Below are 21,281 nucleotides of genomic sequence, written 5' to 3' on the forward strand. Positions count from 1 at the left end.
CAAAGGGAAAGCTTGGTTTAGGTTTAGGGGTAATTGCTCTAAACGTTTAGGAATTTGGGGCCAAAGGGGCCAAAAAACAAGCATTTTTCTAGTTTCCAGACAATAACTTGTGTTCAAGTGTATGGATCTCTCTGAAATTGTACTGCAAGGTACCATACCACAAAGGGAAGGCTAGGATTGAGTTTGGGGGTGATGAATCATAAGGGGGTTCAAAAAATTTAGGGGGGGATTTTTTTTTCCTTTTTTTTCTTTAAAATTTTCCATTTTAAATTGGTTATTTCTGATTTATATATAAAAGCAAATAATAATGATATGGTTTGAATAGGTAAATTAAAAATTTTAAAGTTCTTAGACCACTTTCACAGTCTTCACACTTAACTTTTCAACCTACAAGTCAGTAGGACTTGTGGTTCATAAATTTTTACAAGTCCCCAGAAAATTCTACAAGACCACACAAATTATTATCACCTCTGATGCAAAATCCTACATTCTGAGAGCTTTGAGTGTCATGTTTTGAAAGATAAATTTAATAGGAATAACATTGACAATTGGAGAAAAAAGTAAAAAGTACATTGTAGCTGTTATAATAATTTTATTCTCTTAAAAATTTAGAAAAAAGGTGCCTTGTCTAGAATGCTGTTAAAAATTAAGAAAAAAGGTGCCTTGTCTAGAATGCTGTAACATTTTTCAGCCTCTGATGGTTCAGCTGCAGGCTTCTCATATTTAGAGCAATAAATTTGTGACTCTTATTCTTCTCGTGAATTTTAATAGTATCCAGTTTAAAGTTGTCACTACCTGGGAATCCATTTTATGTTCTGTGCACCATGAACAGAACATTTTGTTTTTCAACTCATCATACATCAACCACGGCCTACCTTCTAACCAACTGGAAAGGAACTGACGCGACCATGTAGCGTCGTACTTTCTCTTCCTAACATTTTCATCGGCGGGGGGCTAAAACGGCTTCCCCGGACGAGCTCCGCCAGTACATTGCCGAAGAAACATTTTTGTCAGGGGAATATAAGTTAGGGGGAAGGAAACCAATGATCTGTCATTTAATATACAATGTCTCGATCCAGTATTAATCGCAATACGTTTAATTCATGTGAAAAAGCACAAAATAGAAACCGATTTATTGGTATCACTAATTACCAAAGACGCAAAGAGCGTACCAACTACCGAAAAATCTACAAGCCCAGTCGGACTTTTGAACAACAAATTTGACAAGTCCGCGGCCGATTTTACTGGCCAGGACCGTCGGACTTGTGGCTAAATTCGAAGACTGCTTTCATTCTGTGTCAGAAACCTATGCTGTGTCAAATATTTAATTAAAATCCAAATTCAGTGCTGTATCAAGCTTGAATGTTGTGTCCATACTTGCCCCAACTGTTCAGGGTTCGACCTCTGCGGTCGTATCAAGCTGCGCCCCTGCGGAGCATTTTATTTTACCCTATATCCCACATCCCACTTTTTGACCCCTAGATCTCACATCCCCACTTTTTGACCTATATCCCACATCCATAAAGCATGTTATCCCCCTTCATCGGCTCATTGGTATTACATTTTGCTACAGAAAGTGTTGTTTCCTTTCGTCTGCCAGCTAGGAGCATACCAAATGTATAGTAACCCCAATAGTACAATTAAGTTTGCCTTTTCTAATCTTTGTAGTTTCTTTCCCACCTACATGTAGTATCACTCATTTTGATTAAAAGAAAGCTGGGGCTTTCTCTGTATTGAGCATCTGTAGTCATGCTTACATGTACATTTGATTGATATTTGCCATATTTCTACATGTATGCAAACAAACATACTATGGAGAGAAAAAAAATTGAAAACCAGATTTGGCTTTCGGCAAGAAGATTGTGGTATCATTCTATCTGGTTGTTAATAGACATTAAAGTATCATTAAGAATCATTCACTAATTATAAGATATATCATATTTTAAAGTGAATATCATGCAACAACAAAAAAGTACTGACTATTTTTTTATTTTCATGAAACCGCAATCACACATATATTTTAGTTGGGCCTAATTACACATGTACTACCAAACACAGATGAAAGTTTGAATTTTGGTGGTGTCATTTTCACCGTTCTTGAGTTATCATATGGCCCTTATGAATGGAAAAAATTGCTGAATATATACCGTTTACTCACTCCAAATTGACTTTGCTTCCTTCAAATGTTATGAAACTTATACACAATGCTTATTACCACCAAACACAGATCAAGTTTGAATCTGGGTGGCGTCACTGTCACCTTTCTTGTGTCATGGCCCTTTATAAATGAAAATTTTATGTTTTGCGCATTCAATCAATTTTACTTATCTTGACTTATGGCTTGTGCCCTGATAACTTTTGGACTATCAGGATGGTTTCATCCATTAATCTATTTTAAAAATTAATTTATCAAATGAAAAGAAGAATGTGAGTTCAGACATATTTTTAATCGGGTGTTCAGATCGCCATTTTTTCCATTTTAATCAGTAAACTTAAGTTTCTCATAAATATATTCTATCGCCTCGTACATATATATGTTTGGGAAAATATGTCGGGGAAATGTTTCCATTGTATGCAGCATTTCATTGATGTAATTCTGCAACAGAACATGTTTTGATAATCTAGTCACCTGTAATTTTATTTATGGTATTTCCTGTAAAAAAATCCAACCTTTTCAAGAAAATACATGTACATGTATATATCTTGATATAAATAAACAAGCCTAAATTGAAAACAACGTTCAAACCTATGATTGTGTTGGATAAAAACCACAATTTTTATACGTGTGCATGCTAAACAAATTTCTTGGTAGAGGGGTCTAAATACAGCACAAACAACATTTTCCAAAAGACCAAAAAAGCGAAAAAGTATATTTTACCAAAACACATTTGACTAGCAGGTCGAACAACGAATGTTCTTAAACCCTGCTGACTGCCATTGGCAATTGCCAAATAAAAGGATCACCAGATGTAACAAAATGGATCTTAACTATTAATTTAATACCAAACAGAAAACAATAAACTTGCGGCAAAGATGGTATACTGCAAACAAAAGGTGCAAAAATTAGTACACCATATCCGGATTTCGACAATTAATGTCTCTTCAGTGATGTTAGGAATAGAAATGGTATTTGGAAGGCCATATAATTTACCTCAATTTAGGATAGACTCTTGAATTTTGAAAGAGTCAAAATAGGATGAACGGGTCATATAAACCCGAAGGCAAATATAATACAAGCCCAAACGAAAAAATATAAACAAGTCTTGATATAAATATATACATGTACATGTTGAAATAATTGATATAGCAATTTTATATACCTAAAGTATGCAATATCATTACCCTTTAGAACTAAATTAGTCATTATTTATGTTAATCCAGTGTGCGCCTTTAGCCACCAGTCCAATGCCCCAGACTAGTAAAATTTTATTCGGACTAGTAAGTATTTGCAAAACTTTGTTTAGACACATAAGAAAAAAGTCAGAATATTGGTCTTCAGACTAGTACATGTAGCATTTTTTATAAACTGAACCATGTCAAAAGAATTAAGTTAAAATGATTTACCCTACATGTATCAATCAATTTTTTACTAGAATTGATGGTTAAGTCTGTCAAAAGAACCATGAACATTTCAATTGACCAGTATTTGCCTGCATTGACCACTTGAGGAATATTGACCTGAGCATCAAATACTGGTAAATACCACTGGAATGCTGCAAATTAACATATTTTATGATAATAAATCCAATGAAATATAACTATGTTGTTTTGTTTGAAAAATTACAGACCCAGTAAGCCATATGGAAGAGGTTCCCGGAGTCCAAGTCCTGGAAGACGAAGACGGAGCAGATCTAGATCTCGTGAATACTATAATAGATATAGACGTTCCTCATCAAGGTCACCTTCTCGAAGTCATTCCCATAATAAAAATAGAATAAGTCATTCCACTGTAAAATATGCAACAAGTTTAGCTGCTGAACTAAGTAAACATAGACGTGCTAGGGAAGCAAAAGAAGCAGCAGCCTTGGCAGCAAAAGGGAAAGAATCAAAAGAACAGAAACGAACAATTCACGATGTGCATTCTGATAGAAAAGAACATGAGAAAGTTGTGAAAAAAGAAAGAGATAATTCTTCAGACTCTAAACATATAGATAAATCAAATTCTAGTCAAAAGGATAGAGTTATAGGACAGGTAGATAATAAAATTGTTGTGAAAGTTGAAAATGAGAACAGCAAGAAAAAAGAAGAAAGTCGGTCATCTCGTAGTGTTGAACGTAAAGATGATCGGTCACAAGATAGAAACTCTGATAAAGGAGAATTAAGAGATCATCGAGATAGGGAAAGGCAGAAAGAAAAGGTACGAAGAGAAGAAAAGGATAGAAGAGATGAAAGGAATAAGAGTCAGCAAATACGTGAAAGAGAAATTAAAGATTCCCGAAAATCATATGATCACCGCCAGCCTGAATTACCTACACTTCCTCGTCTTCCACTACCTCAGGTATCACCAGAGGAAGAGTATGAAAGTGATAGCCCATACAGGTAATTACTATAAATATAAAATATGCCTCTACATTGTAGTAATAGTAATTTTATTTTTTTCTGTAGACCTATATAATTTTTTTAAAGCAATTGCTTTCATGCTATGGCATAAAGCCATCTTTTGTGACCCAGATCAGAGACTCTGCCCAGGTCAAGCCAAATTTTTGTTTAGCAGATTCCTGGTCTGTCATTCTAAAACTCCTATGTATGTTTTCTAATGCAATACATTAACTGAAACAGTTGTAAAACATTAGTGGGTTTGAGAAGTTTCAACATATGTTCTGGTAGATGTATTTTTGTATTTAAGGGTACAACCGTTTGACTATCGAAGAACAAAGAAGTCAGAGTGAAAAAAGTGCATTTTTATACCTTCGATTTTGTTCTTGAGATGTTTCAACAAAATATTGAATCATGTCAGTTGTTGATTTAATATTAAAAATTTGACTGAATAATTATCACTTATACAGTTTTATGCTGCTTAATTCATGTTTCTTTTTGAAAGAGGCCAAGTTGCTCTTGTACATGTGCATTCATAAAATTATCGTTCATTCATAAAATTATCGTAAAATCACTGCGCACATGTAATCTTATCTCTCATTATTTGTTTTAAATTAAAAGTAGCACAGTTTAGTTTACGTTTTCTAATTACTTTTACCATACCGTAGAAAGGCTTGTATAGTTCGCACTGGTACATAGTCCGCACCCCTTCTTTTTTTAACTGTTAGAAAAGGTCTAATGAAACTCCGGTAATTTCAAATCCTGTGCGGTCGTTTGCGGTATTTTCTTGGAAAAACCTGTTTTCCATCATCAAACAGAAGCTGAAACTGCTTGTAAATGATTCTAGAACGCTTCATGATTGTTAAAATAAGTTTAATTCACTTAAATAACATTTTAGAAACTTGTGTATGTTTAAACAGGAAGTTTAAAAAGCACGTGTAAAAGAAGAAACTAACCGGTGAGAGTCGAAATCCGTACATAACAGATATCACTATAATACGACTTTGAAAGTAAAACAGTTCCATCCTTTTGTAAAACAGTCTTTAATATATCTATCACATTAATGTTTGAAGGGTCTTAAGCTAATACAAACCATATTAGTCAGTATGAAACACCAAAACGGAACAAACAATAACCGATTACGTTTTGTAGTTTACAAATTCTAAGCTGGTTTACGGTTGTCTTTTTCACTATGTTTGTATCGTTTCAATCAAGCAGATACCAGTTTATTTCAACCAATGCATTGAAAAGAAACGAGAAATTTGTAATGAAAGGTTTAGTTTTTATATTTATCAGTATTAATTTGATATTGAATAGAAATAACTTATTAATATGGATGAGTTAAAATGATTAGTTTTGAAAAATGATAAGAGCGCCCTCTACAATTTTAATAACAAAGATGGCGGAACATAAACATACCACCTCGCCCGCGAAATTGAAATTTTTCTCTTATTTCTTGCTTATTGTACTCTATAGTCTGCACCCCGTCTGGAAGGTCCAATTTTGGAGAATAAAACCGCGGACTATACAAGCCTTTCTACGGTATATGTTTTCAATATTTCCATGAAATAACGGGCCCTGTTATTTATTAAAGGTTTCCTTAATTGCTAATGATACTGATAAACTCCACTCTGTAACCAAATGATATAATGACAGTGTCAAATGTCATAATAACCCTAATGATTACCTGTAACTCTATGTTTACATATCTAAAAATAGACACACATAACTGACCTTGTAATTTTGTTTGCGCAAATAATTTTGCAGAACGAAACCTGTGTTAAAAACACATAACAATAAGTCTGTTTTCCTTTTTTGTCATAATTCCGTAAGATTTATCAATCTTCTTATAGATGAAATGGACCCGTCCAAACGTGAAAGACGCCAAGTTAAGAGTAAGAGATATACACAAACAATTTGGAAATTTCTTGTTCATAAAAAGTTTGTCCATTTTGGATATCAAAAACGGGAATGCATGACAAATGATGAAACTGTGTATCCTCGTCTTTTCAGTGAACGAGTCTAATTCGTTTCTGACAAGGATCTGGTAAAGTCCACGTGTTTGCAATTTTATTTCACATGTTTGAGTTTGAAGATCATTATTCACCATGTTTCCTGAAAGTTGATACATAGCAACGTGGAGCTTTTTTTTTCTTGTTCGTGAAATGACGATTTAATTTCATATTTGTCTGTGATACCCCCTTTTTCGAAATTATATGACGATGGCACATATTGTATGTTTAAAACAGCTGAGCAATAATGTTTGGGACTAAGACTAAGATTTAAGAAATGATGACAAAATAGCATTACAAAAATATTGTTAGTAATTATAAGCTGAAATATATATCTATTTTCATGATTTTTACATGTTTATGTCTTGTAAGATATTTTTTTTTTCTTTTTTTTTTCTTACTTTTTTCATGTGAAAAATCCATAAACCAACAAATTAAAAAAACTCTGGCCTTAGTGATGAAAGGGGTAAAGCGTAGGCCAGTTCCCAGGTAAATAGACAGTTAACATGCATTTCATGAACATTTCAGAAGCTGGACCCATCTTCAAATCTTTAATCAGTATGCATGAATGAATGATTCTTATTATAGAAAAAATAATAGTTTGGTAGAACATTCCCATCACGAAAGTTGAAATCATCAACTGAATGTTTAAATTTAAACCAATTATGATATAATTAAAATTAAAGCAATAAAGATAATGAAGCCTGGAAGGTGCATGGATTGCCATGTAAATTATTGTCCAGTAATAAATACTCTACAAGGGGATACTCTATTATGATTTCTTCGTGAGTTATATGTTACCACACATATATTTGCCTCCACCGTTAGCCAGGTAAACGTATCTTCCCCCTGGTAAATGTTAAACATTGAAAAATGACTTTCTGGTGGATAAGTCTTTTATTGATATAAAGTTAAAACATCCTTTCTTCTCACTAGACAAGACTCCTGTCAGGTTTAATCTTTTACATGTGGATGAAAAATAAGTCACAAAAACATTAACTTGACAGCAATTGCTTTAACAGCCCTTAAGGCTTTGATTAAGATTTCCTACTTTATGACTCATATACTGCTAGTGATGCAAACATACATTTGTACTTTATCAAGTATTATATTTTTAATTTAAAAAAAAATACTTGATAGATTTTGAGCCATGCCAAAAAAAAATACAAAGAATAAGGTATGTTAAAAGCCATTATTTAGCTCCTGAACTGACAAAAATACATGTAGTAAAATCGATAAATGATTAGGCTGATATAATTTGGACATTTTTTTGCAGAAAGGTGCTTAGTGATGTCGTCATGACATCATAAACATGTAGAAATTTACATATTTGACCTGAAATGGCCATTTTACATCTAGTTTTTGGTCAAAATAGATATGTCACCCAAAAAGATATTTTACACTCATTTGCATCTTTGTAAAATACAACTTGTAGCTAAATATCTTTTTGGATAAAGCTGTTGCTCATATCCAATTGTTGATGACAGGATCTCAAAATGAGGCTATTTTTGCAGTTTTTGCAGTTTAACACCAAATGCAAGAAGATTGAAGTCCTATTATAAATACATGCAAGACAGAATTCAAAAATATATTTACTGATGATTGAAAGTTTGATGTCTAATGAACATCTTAAGTATATTCATGATATTATTTAGCAGATTTTTTGTTTAATTCAGGGGGCCAAAAAAGTGGTCTTATCATACCTTGTCCTTTGTGAGTAATTTATGTGCAAGTATTATAGATAGGTCAACTACAATTGGTCTAATTCATTTGTGTAAGTTCGGCCATCAGTCCTCCTGCCAGGTTTATGTACTTAACTGACTCAATTTCATTTTCATTGATTACTGTTAAATTTTTTCACTACAAATGATATCAGTTCCAAGTAACTATCAGTAATGCACATTACACATGTTACAGGTAGGTGAACTATATTTGGTTTATAGAATCATTCAAGGATTTTATGTCAGTCTGACTGTCTTACATGTATTTAACCATGACCTCAATTTTATGGTTCATAGATTTTATTTTCAATATTTTATTAAAGCATATGGTTAGGTATAATTCATATTAACGATCTTAATAGTCAAATCTCAATGATTGCCCATTTCAAATCTTTGGTAGGTAGAACACTGTGTCTGTCTGATTATGTCATCATGATTTACAGAAACATTTGTACATGTACCAATTCAATATTTATACATTTTGAAGTTAAATTATACAATTTTACAATGAAATAAAAAGATAAAATAACAGCAACCTTCTAATATTTTTTACACAGGACAAGAGGTTTAACAGAAAAAAAAGAAGACTCCAACTAAGTTCATTTCAATATTTAAATCTTTATTGATTGAAAAATATTTATATATATGTACTCATTACAGTGAGCCTGTCAAACCAGTTGAACCTCCAAAAAAAAGAATAACTGAGCTTCCAATGCCACCGATAATGGATGACCCAGAACCTGATGAAGAACCGGAGCCTGAGCCTGAACCTGAACCCAAAAAAGAAGTCGCTTCACAACCAAAAATGAAAAGACCAAGGTATGTATCATCTCAGTAGGAAACTGAAAGGAGATTGCTCCTGAATAAAAACAGCCCAGCTTATGATTTGTAAAGTCATGCCAATACCTATAAGGTACTTCTAACTATCACATCTAGATGCAAGATTTTAATTATTTCTTAGACAAGTACAGGAAGATATACTCTTTAAGTCTATGTCAAATATTTCATGGCTTGTTTATTTTTACCAGACCCTTTATAAGACAGTTAACTACCCTGATGCTTGTACATGCTACAGGTAAATCAATATAAAACAGTATGTACATTCACACATTTTCACAGACATGGAACACAACATTTCCTGTTTCACTAAAGTGCCATGCTGGATATTTATCCTCATGTTGTGAAAAGTGAAATTTGTTATGTTATGATGGGAGAAAAATTAATCAGTACCGTAAACAAATTTGAAATAACACTGTTTTCACAAGAAAATACTTGTTTGATTAAAGTATCAGTTAGAATACATGTATCTTAAAAGAAGTTTTATAACAATGGCAATGGCTATTATTTAGCATTTTTTCAAAATTTTTATACATTCAGCAATCACATAGCACAAGTTCAAAGGAAAAACCACGATGGAAAAAAAAGGAAAAAAACACGGAAGGAAGATAGTATTACCCGATTCTGAAAGAAAAAAAAATAATGCACCAAATCATTAAGCTAATTTTCAAATGGGAACGCCTGGAAAATATGTTGAATATCAAATAAACTGTGGTCTATCATTTAACTTATTAGACACATGCCCATGATTCTGTGTTGATTATATATATAGGTCACGATCAGTAAAATTGTGCACCAAAACCCCTAAAAGTTATAAGCAGCCAAAGTGTTCAATCAACAACCACCAAATTTAATTTGTTTTCTAGATCATATTTCATGGATTCTCATTAAATGTTGAAAAAAACGTGCACAGATCTAGAGCACTTAGTTTAGTATATACATGATATATGCATGCAATTGTTCAATAATTTCCTTAACATTATAAACACCAGAAACTTGTTTCAAATGACTTTAATTGAGTGCATCTTTCATTATGATGATACAGTCAGCAGGTCAGTGTTAGTTGTTCAAGAAAATGGTAAAAGGATCTAGAACAATCCTGTCAGTGCTAAAAGAGTATTACATTTAATAAATTGATAAAGTTGTGTAATTTGATACAATATAAATTTAGTTTTGTTTGTGTTGTCAATGTTGTAAACCAATAGAATGAATCCATTTCAACGTGAAATTTTTAATTCTAGGATTTGTCAACAGCGAAGACTTGATGAAAAGGTAAAAGGTGATTGGGGACAGCGTTGTGTTGATCTGTTCAAGATTATAGATATTATTGGTGAAGGTACTTATGGCCAAGTGTACAAGGCAAAAGATACATTTACAGGTATGATATGTAGTATTTATATGGAACTTATTGAATATGGTGAAGAGCTAAAAAAGTCACAATACATACATTTATTATATTTTTATATGACAGCAAAAAATATTTTTTGCGGTCGTATATTGGTATGGCGTTGGCGTCGTCGTCGAAGACACGTTGGTTTTCGCACAATAACTTTAGTTTAAGTGAATGGATCTCTTTGAAATTTTACCATAAGGTTCAATACCACAAAAGGAAGGTTGGGATTGATTTTTGGGGTTATGGTACCAACAGTTAAGGAATAAGGGGCCAAAAATAGCATTTTTGTAACTTCCAGACAATAACTTGTGTTTAAGTGTATGGATCTCTCTGAAATTATACCACAAGTTTTCATACCACAAAGGGATGGTTAGGATTGGCTTTGGGGGGTTATGGCTCAAACCGTTTAGGAATTAGGGACAAAAAAAGGGGAAAAAACAAGGGTTTCCTGGTTAATGGACAATTTAAAAGTAGTGTAAGGGAGGTAATCCAAAAACAAAATTGTACAATGTTGGATTACTTCCCTTACACTGGGAAAAAGGGGGGGGGGGGGGGGGGGGGGTCAATTCGCAACAGCAGTGTATTGCACAAAAGCAAAAAATTGAATATAAATTCAAATCATATAACCAATTCTCAGTTCTTTGACTACAGTTATTCTGTGTCAGAAACCTATTATGTGTCAAATATTTAATTACAATCCAAATTCGGACCTGTATCAAACGCGAATATTGTGTCCATTTTCGCCCCAACTGTTCAGGGTTGGACCTCTGCGGTCGTATCCAGCTGCACTCAGGGAAGCATTTTATTAAAGAACTTGTAGGACTAAAACAAGATATTTTTAACTAGACCTTAGCAAAATACAATCAATTAATCAATATTATTTGATACACTAATTACAATGAATTTTGTATGTAAAGAAAGGTTAACCTTAATGTTTTAAAATACACTGCCCATCATTGTTTTAGAACTTGTCATTTACCAGGTAGGTTGTGGGTTTTTTTCAAGCAGCAAAATCTTTATTTCACTCTCAACAACATTAAAACTGTTTAAATTAATAAGAAATTAAACTTGATCTACTTAATTTCATTTGTAAAAATGATAAAGGGGAAAGTAAGATTGATTTTTCATTGTTTAACATCCAATGGAACAGATTTTATGCATATTCAGGATAAGAACAAATGAATACAATATAAAGGTTCTGCAAGGTATATACCAGAATGAAGGGCCAAAAATTTGGACCATTTGCCATTGGAAAATTAGGATATTTTTGATGTGCAGAAATTTTGCATTGCAACATGTCACTTGTGGACCCCATCAAGAATTTTGTTGCAAGAGTTCATTAACTGACAGAGCTTGACACTCACTTTACACTAGGTATCTGATTTAATGTCCCTATTCTGACAAAGACTTGCTGCATATCCATACACCACAGGTACCCAAACAAACAATCTTCTTAAGCATGGGTTTTTCTGCCAGACAGGAGGTCCAGGGATGACCATATTCTACACCTTGGTAAACCTTTGGCTTTGCATTGTGCATTTACTATTTTTAACTGCTTAAAAACCCAAATATATATTTTGTGTAAGAGCAAACAGGTGTACACTCTGGATGTTTATACTCTTGGTATTTGGATACTTTTCAACAAGACTTTTATAAGTTACTGATAAGTAAATATTAAATACCATCACACCCATTTTGAGGAATTCTGTCTTGAGTAATACAAGATATAGGACAAGGTTGTGAGTTATTCTCAATATTCTTGTGTCATAGTTTTTTTTGTCATTAAAAAACAAGAACAGCATAGTGTTATTTGTTGAAATGTTTGTTTATTTTATTATAATTGTAGTCTAAACAAAAATGGTCCATTTTTATGCCCCCACCTAGCAGAGGGGGCATTAAGTTTTACCCTTGTCCGTCTGTACAGACGTCCGTCCCAAAATTGGTTTCCGTTCTCTAACTTGAGTTTGCCTCAACCAAATGTTATGAAACTTATACACAATGCTTATTACCACAAAACACAGATCAAGTTTGAATATTGGTGGCGTCACTTTAACCGTTCTAGAGTTATGCCCCTTTATAAATGGAAAAATTGCAAAATTTTTAGTTTCCGTTCTCTAACTTAAGTTTGCCTCAACCAAATGTTATGAAACTTATAAACAATGCTTATTACCACCAAATACAGATCAAGTTTGAATTTGGGTAGGGTCACTCAAACCATTCTAGAGTTATGCCCCTTTATGAATGGAAAAATTACGAAATTTTTAGTTTCCGTTCTCTAACTTAAGTTTGCCTCAACCAAATTTTATGAAACATATACACAATGCTTATTACCACAAAATAAAGATCAAATTTGAATTTTTGGTGGGGTCACTTTAACCATTCTCGAGTTATGCCCCTTTATATATGGAAAAAAATTGCAAAATTTTTAGTTTCCATTCTGTAACTTAAGTTTGCCCCAACCAAACATTATGAAACCTATACACAATACTTGTTACCTTAAAACTCAGATCAAGTACAAATTTGGGTAGCGTCACTGTTATCGCTCTTGAGTTATGTCCCTTTATAATGTTGTATGCAAGCGGGGGCATCATCTGTGTCCATGATATGGGGACACACTCTCCATTTATTTATGTATTGTTTACAGGAATGAATATTAAAAACATTGCTTTTTAAAAAATTTTATAACAATGGTAAGTATGGAAAAATTTGTTACTTCTTTAACATATATACATATATAGGTCTAGAGATGATAAAGAAAGTATTTCTAAATTTTTCGAGGTGAATTTGTATACATGTATGAACAATTGAATATTAACAGATCAATTGGTTGCCTTAAAGAAAGTCAGGCTAGAGAATGAAAAGGAAGGATTCCCTATAACTGCAGTGAGAGAAATCAAAATTCTAAGGCAGCTGAACCATCCAAATATTGTTAACTTGAAGGAAATTGTGACAGATAAACAGCAAGCATTGGATTTCAAGAAAGACAAAGGTAATATAGTCATTAGAGATATATGCAGATTTATTTTGAAAAACAGTTAAATTACAAATTGTATTAAAAAAACTTCTTTCAGGTCATTCTATGCTCATTTTAACATTGTAGTCATTATATTTGTCAATATCTTTATACTGATCGCTAGTGTGACCTGAAAGAATTATTTCAATTCTAATAGGAAATTTCAAAAATTTAGTACTCAAAAGCATACCTATAAGACAAGATCGAAAGGCAGCCATTTTGATTTGATAAAGCTAAATTTTCTAGAAAACCAATGTTTCACCATTATAAAAATGAACAGATACATGTTAACTTACTTTTAGAATGCTTTTATTTAATTTCAAAGCGAGTTACACCAACAAAAATGTCCATTTTGATCCGAGTTTAAAATACAACTGATAATGCGATTTTACTAATGAAGTCGCTCACATGTTCCTCATGTTTTATTGGAGTTAGTAGAAAATGAAAGGAGTTAGTGCATGGCTTTGGTTGCAAAGTGAAAGAAGAGCGTTATGTCAGAATTAAGAATTTCATTACATCTTCAATAAAAAGGTGTCAGAATCTCCCGAAAAATATTTTGCAAGAGTAAAATATAATATTATTAAGTAGGATGTATTCCTTTCCTTCCTATCTAATTAAATTCTTTTTTTTTTTTTATCTTTAAGGTGCCTTCTACTTAGTGTTTGAATATATGGATCATGACCTGATGGGAATATTGGAATCAGGAATGGTTCATCTAAAAGAAGAACATGTTGCTTCATTTACTAAACAGTTACTTGATGGTTTGAGTTATTGTCATAAAAAGAACTTTTTACATAGAGATATTAAGTGTTCAAATATATTGCTCAATAATAGGTATGTATTACTATATATACAAATGTGTTCTGCACATTTAGAAATATCATATTTTGTAGGTATTTTTTTAAAAGAAAACGGTGGACAGCACCAATCCTTCATTTGTACATAAAAAAATGTTTGAACAATATGTATAATGTGTTCGTTTCAGTCCCATCCATATGAAAGATTAACTAATTTCATAGTAGTTATCATGTTCTCATAACAATGAGATCTATATATATATATAGGTTCAGTTAAATTTTAAATTTATTTTGATGATTTATATATAAAAAGGGGATATATTAAATATCACTGAACTTACTCTTCATAATGCTTAAAAAAAATTATATGAGAAAAAATGCTTACCTGTCAGATGTGTGAATAATAAACTGCTTATTATAGTAAAAGTCAAGGATATTTTCATTGATTTCTATGTGATATATCTTTACCAGATAATGAGAATTGATTATAGGTGTGTCCTATTATAGATATTGTTATTTTAATAAGTTGGGAATCATGACTAAAAGACTGATAAATAATACTTTGTATTGGTATTATGTGAGAAAAGCTGACAGATGTCTATTCAGCCAGTTAGAGTTATTCCGATCACTTTGCATCCCAGTATGACTTTAAATTTTTCTTAATCCTCTCTGCTGAAACCACTGGGCCGCTTGAAAAAATAACACAAGAATAAGACATAAAATCAGTTGAAACTCCATTAAAATTCTTGAAAATCCTAAGTTGTCATATAGCTGCAGAACTGTGGAAAAATGGCACATTTATGACCACCACAAGAATTATGAATGATGACCCTAATCAAGCATGACTGATACCATTGCTAAAATAATAAAATGTAAGAACTGAAGTTAAATCACAATGACCACTAAACATGACCTTTCACTATTCAATGTTAAATAAAAATTGGACAAAAGAATTAGTTAAAAAAAATTCTGATTAAGGTCTTGTAAAATGTTATAACTAATTAGTTGCTACAAAATTTTAGTAAATTATATTTTTGTTTTGTTTTTAAAAATTGTTATACATTATTGAACTGCCAACAAACATGGTTGCCAATTCCAAGTAACACTGAAGTTTTTTTTTTTCCTCATGCCTTGTTAGGACTAGAGTAGTGGCTGGGTAAAAACATTTGAAAACAATTTTCCCATTCCCTTTGCGAAAATACGGGTGAAACTATTCAAAATTCTCTAAGGTGTTTTATACTATCATTTGATTAAAGATATGTTTCAAGAATATATTTAGAGAAAGGCAACTCCGCAAGGGTAAAGTTTTCCTGTCATTCTATGATATAATTGTATTCTAACTCATGTACAGGAATGCTGAAATGTGAACAATGTGTGTAATAAACTTATTTCACTAAAAAATCTACATGGAAAGATGTTTTTTAATGAAATTAAACTACACTTACAAATGTACAGTTATATTTATGTTCTTGTAATGGTTTGTAATTTTTTTTTTTTTTTTTTTTCAGGGGTCAGATAAAACTAGGTGACTGGGGATTAGCTCGTTTGTATCAAGCTGACGACAAAGAAAGACTGTATACAAATAAAGTAATAACATTATGGTATAGACCACCAGAGTTATTGCTTGGTGAAGAAAGATATGGTCCAGCTATTGATATATGGAGTATAGGGTAAGGTTGAAAGACTCCAATTCATATGATTTATTTGTAAACAAACAAAAGAAATAAGTATATTTGTGAAGGCAGAAGCAAAAGACTGTTAAAAATTAATTTCTGTGTCTAGTTTTTCTAAAGTTGTTCTCTTGATTATATTAGAGAAAATCTTCAAGGATCATGAAAAAACTGATTTTATCAATAACAACAAAAATGCGTAGTATACAGGCTATATATATATACTTAAAAGAGATTGTATTGTATGATGTTATCATCCTTTTCAGATGTATATTAGGAGAATTATTCACAAGAAAGCCAATATTCCAGGCTAATCAAGAATTTCCACAGTTAGAATTAATAAGTAAAACTTGTGGATCACCTTGTCCTGGAGTGTGGGCTGATGTTATCAAATTACCTTTATTCCACACTTTTAAACCAAAGAAGCAATACAGGAGAAAGCTCAGGGAAGAATTTTCATTGTAAGTTGACGGTTAATGTACAGTAACTTAAATGTAAAGACGTTTGTTACTGTAATCATACCAACATTTCAGAGCCTAAAGAAATAGAGAAAAAGCTAAACAAATAAAAATAGTTCACTTGCATCCACATATATTGTAGTATTTGAAAATTGTTTATGCTTATAGTATATTGATAAGCATTCAGGCATAAACATTTAGATTTTTATCCACTTGCACATCCACGAGAGTTGATTTAGCTATGATTCATCACCACATAATCCCTTTTTTTCGACGAAGTCGAAGGGGACTTTAGTTTTGCACTCCTTCCGTCTGTCCATCCGTCAGTCCGGCAAATCAGTTTTCCACACTTTTTTTTCTTCGTGCTTGAAGATATTGATTTGATATTTTGTATATTGTTTAATCATGACAAGCTACAGATCAAGTTCGAATTTTGTTTCTGTCTGATGATTTTGTGCAGAGTTATGTTCCTTGGACTTAGAAAATTCACTCAAATATTCAGATTTCTGCACTTTTTTTTCGTCATGCTTGAAGATATTGACTTTATAATTGGTACATTGTTTTATCATGACAAGTTACAGATCAAGTTTAAGTTTTGTTCCGGTCTGATGATTTTGTGCAGAGTTATGGTCCTTGGACTTAAAAAATTCACTTAAATAATCAGTTTTCCACACTTTTTTTCATCATGCTTGAAGATAATGACTTGATATGCCCCTGCCGTAGCGGTGGGGGCATTAAGTTTTACCCTTGTCCGTCTGTACGTACGTACCTACTTCCCAAAATTGGTTTCCGTTCTCTAACTTGAGTTTGCCAACTATATTTGGTGTATTGAATGATTGTAAGGTGTACATGTGGGACTAACAGGTTTCATCTGACCTTGATCTAAATTTTTATGGGTCATTGGTCAATGTTAAGTTTTTGTGGTTTGGTCTATTTCTCAGATAATTGTAGTAAAACTTTTATTTTACAGACTTTCAACATAAATTCAATCATGATAAGTAAAACAGGCGAAACATTTCAACATTTCTATGCAGGTTATTTGGCCCTGCACATTCAGTCATGGTTCATTTACTTTGAATGTTTTGCATAGTTCACATGTTAAAGTATTGCCATTTTAATTCAACATTTGAATTATACTATCAAATTACATAAGGCAAGACATATCTTTGTGTCAACAGTTTTTATATGACCACAAAATTTTTGCAGTCTTATAATGTCGTCGTCATCGCCCTCCTGGGAAGACATTTGGTTTCCAGACAATAACTTGAGAATAAGCACATGGATCTCTGTGAAATTGTACTTCAAGGTATCATACCACAAAAGGAAGGTTTGGATTGAATTTGGTGGTTATTGTCCTAACTGTTAAGGAAAAAGGGGCCAAAAACAAGCATTGTTCTTGTTTCATGACATTACTTGTGTACAAGTGTATGGATCTCTATGAAATTGTACCACAAGGTTCAATATCTCAAAACGATTGTTGTGATTGATTTTGGGGTTTATGGTCTAAACTGTGTAGGGATTAGGGGCCAAAAAGGGGCAAAAAAAACCCAAGGATTTTCTGGTTTCCGGAAAATAAGTTGAGTTCTAGTCTATGGATCAGTATGAAATTGTACCACAAGGTTCCATATAAAAAAAGGGAGATTGGGAATGATTTTGGAGGTTAATGGCCCTAACCATTTAGGAAAAAGGGGCCAAAACAATACTTTTGTAATACTTTGTATAAATTGCTTATTTCTTGACCAATTTCAATGTGGTTTAATTCTTCAATTCTTGGGGTTCTTTCATATGCATCTAACCATGTTTTCAGATTTTGGATTTTGGGCCCATTTTTGAATTGGTCAACATTGAGGTCCAAAGTGTCCCAAATGAAACTTTCTATGAATTCAACAAATTTTGAACTAATGGGGTTCTTTGATATGCCGAATCAAACCGTGTATTTAGATTTTTAATTTTGGGGCCTGTTTTCAAATTGGTCCACATTAAGGTCCAAAGGGTCCAAAATTAACCTTTGTTTGATTTAAAAAAAAAAACAGAATTATTGAGGTTCCTTGGTATGCTGAATCTAACTGTGTATTTAATTTTTGATTTTTGGCCATGTTTTCAAATTGGTCAAAATGGGGGCCAAAATTAAACTTTGTTTGATTTCAACATAAATTGAATATATGTTTTTTTTTTGATATGCTGAATCTAACCATGTATTTGGATTTTGGACCCCGTTATCAAATTATTCCACATTGTGGTCCAAAGAGTCCAAAATTTAACTTTGTATGATTTCATCAATAATTAGATTTGGGTTCTTTGATATGCAGATTCTAACCATGTATTTCCATTTTGGATATTGGACCATAATAGGTAAATGTCCAATTTCAAATTTTTGAATATTTAATCACATTCCTAATGATGAAGTGAACCCCTTTAACTTAGGTAATATCGTCCATTAATAAACAAAAATAAATTAGATTCTTGGTGTACTTGGATATGCTGAATCTAACCATGTATTTACATTTTGGATATTGGACCATAATAGGTAAAAGTTCAATTTCAAATTTTTCAGTTCTTTGACCACATTTATTCTGTGTCAAATATTTAATCACAATCCAAATTCATAGCTGTATAAAGCTTGAATGTAGTGTCAATACTTGCCCCAACTGTTCAGGGTTTGACCTCTGCGGTCTTTTTAAGCTGCGCCCCGAAGCATTTTATTATGTATGAAGCAAGCAAATATAAATAAATTATTTCTAGATATAAGTTTTTATGCCCCTGCTGTAGCGGAGGGGGCATTAAGTTTTACCCTTGTCCGTCTGTACGTCCCAAAGTTGGTTTCCGTTCTCTTACTTTAGTTTGCCTCAACCAAATGTTATGAAACTTATACATAATGCTTATTACCACAAAACACAGATCAAGTTTGAAATTGGGTGCCGTCATGATAATGGTTCTAGAGTTATGCCCCTTTATAAACATAAAAATTGCTGAGTTTTTCATTTCCGTTCTGTAACTTTAGTTTGCCGAAACCAAATGTTATGAAACTTATACACCATGCTAATTACCACATAATACAGATCGAGTTCGAAATTGGGTGGCGTCACTTTTACCGTTCTTTAGTTATGCCCCTTTATAAACATAAAAATTGCTGAATTTTTTGTTTCTTTTTAGATTTATTTAGATAAAATCTTTAAATTTGTACATATTGTATGAAAATGGTGAATTTGAAAGTTGAATTGTTTACACTTTGTACCATAATTTAATCTGTTGTACAAATGTAGTATGAAAAGAGGAGACATAATTAAGTACAATATGATAGTATATATATATATCAGACTAGCAGTTTTTATACGCCCGTTTACGGGACGTATTATGGTATACTGTTGACCGTCTGTCCGTCCGTCCGTCCATCTGTCCATCCATCCGTCGTCAACATGTCAGACATTAACTCAAAAAAGCTTTAACCAATATGCATGAAACTTTGGTGAATTGTTTATATCTATTGACGTGAGCTCCCTTTCGTTTTTTATAAATTTCAGATTTACCGTTTCTGAGTTTTGGGGTTTTATTCATTAAAAAAGGGGGGATTTCCCAGTTTTTCCGACAATAACTGAAGAATGCTTTCACCAACTTGCAAGAAATTTTAGTGAATTGTTTATATCTATTGACATGAGCTCCCTTTAGATTTTTATAAATTTTAGATTTTACGTTTCCGAGTTACTGGGTTTTATTAAAAAAAAAGGGTGATTTTCCAGTTTTCAGACAATAACTAAAAAATGCTTTCAGCAGTTCTCATGAAACTTTGGTGAATTGTTTATATCTGTTGATGTAAGCTCCCTTTAGAATTTTATAAATTTTAGATTTTACGTTTCTTAGTTATGGGGTTTTATTCATTAAAAAAGGGGGGATTTTCCAGTTTTTGGACAATAACTCAAAAATGCTTTCAGCAGTTCTCATGAAACTTTGGTGAATTATTTATAGCTATTGATGTAATCTCCCTATTGATTTTCATAAATTTCAAATATGACATTGAGAAGAAATTGAACTTTATTTGTTTATAGTCTGACAACAGATTTTAATACTAAGTATTGCGCAACAGCACAGTGTATTGCACAACAACAAGAAATCTTTAATTGAATATAAATTCAATTCATATAACCAATTTCAAGTTCTTTGACTACATTTATTCAGAAACCTATCATATGTCAAATATTTAATTACAATCCAAATTCAGACCTGTATCAAGCTTGAATATTGTGTCCATTTTTGCCCCAACTGTGCAGGGTTGGACCTCTGCAGGCATATCCAGCTGTGCTCAGCGAAGCACTTTATTTAAAGTTGAAAAAAACAATTCAATATGTTAAGGGTGTTATATCAACCAATTCTCATTGGTTGTAAATATGGATGTACAAACCTTTATATTGTAAATGTATGCTGTTCCCGCTTTGTGTCCTGGCTTTGGTGCTTTGACTCTTTGAATGGGCAGCTAAATAAACAGTTTTTTTGGGGAATGTTCTTTTGTACATCTGTTGTACTAATGTGTGCAGAAAAACTGACATAAACTTTTGCAATGTATTGTATAGTAATTATTGTATGATATAAAAATTCTACAAAGTTTGCAAATATGAATCACTATCAGACTAGAATCATTCATGTGCTATGTGGTTATATTGTCTGGTATTGTGTTGTCAACCATTTACCAGATCTTTACCAAATTTTGGTAGAAAAAATATATTTCATATTTCAGAAGGGGACGTAAGACACATATTAATATTAAAGCCCCCAAGTTACAGCATCTTTAAATAGACTGAATTGAGGGAAAATTGGGCATGAATTTGAGGGAAATATGGGCATCAAGACAA

The 21,281-nt window shown here is 32.3% G+C and overlaps 1 protein-coding gene across 1 annotated transcript in view; it reads left to right on the forward strand.

Moving 5' to 3' along the window:
* The window catches only part of LOC127728439 (cyclin-dependent kinase 12-like), a 31,360-nt gene that overhangs the window by 4,724 nt on the left and 5,355 nt on the right, over positions 1–21,281 (forward strand). Inside the window, exons 2-8 of the mRNA XM_052235793.1 lie at positions 3,787–4,539; positions 8,930–9,088; positions 10,348–10,484; positions 13,318–13,488; positions 14,157–14,346; positions 15,818–15,979; positions 16,246–16,440. Of these exons, the coding sequence (XP_052091753.1) occupies positions 3,787–4,539; positions 8,930–9,088; positions 10,348–10,484; positions 13,318–13,488; positions 14,157–14,346; positions 15,818–15,979; positions 16,246–16,440 (1,767 nt within the window). The remainder of the gene's footprint in view (positions 1–3,786; positions 4,540–8,929; positions 9,089–10,347; positions 10,485–13,317; positions 13,489–14,156; positions 14,347–15,817; positions 15,980–16,245; positions 16,441–21,281) is intronic.

Source organism: Mytilus californianus, unplaced genomic scaffold (genome assembly GCF_021869535.1).
Source record: "Mytilus californianus isolate M0D057914Y unplaced genomic scaffold, xbMytCali1.0.p SCAF_2, whole genome shotgun sequence".
NCBI classification, from domain to species: Eukaryota; Metazoa; Mollusca; class Bivalvia; order Mytilida; family Mytilidae; genus Mytilus; species Mytilus californianus.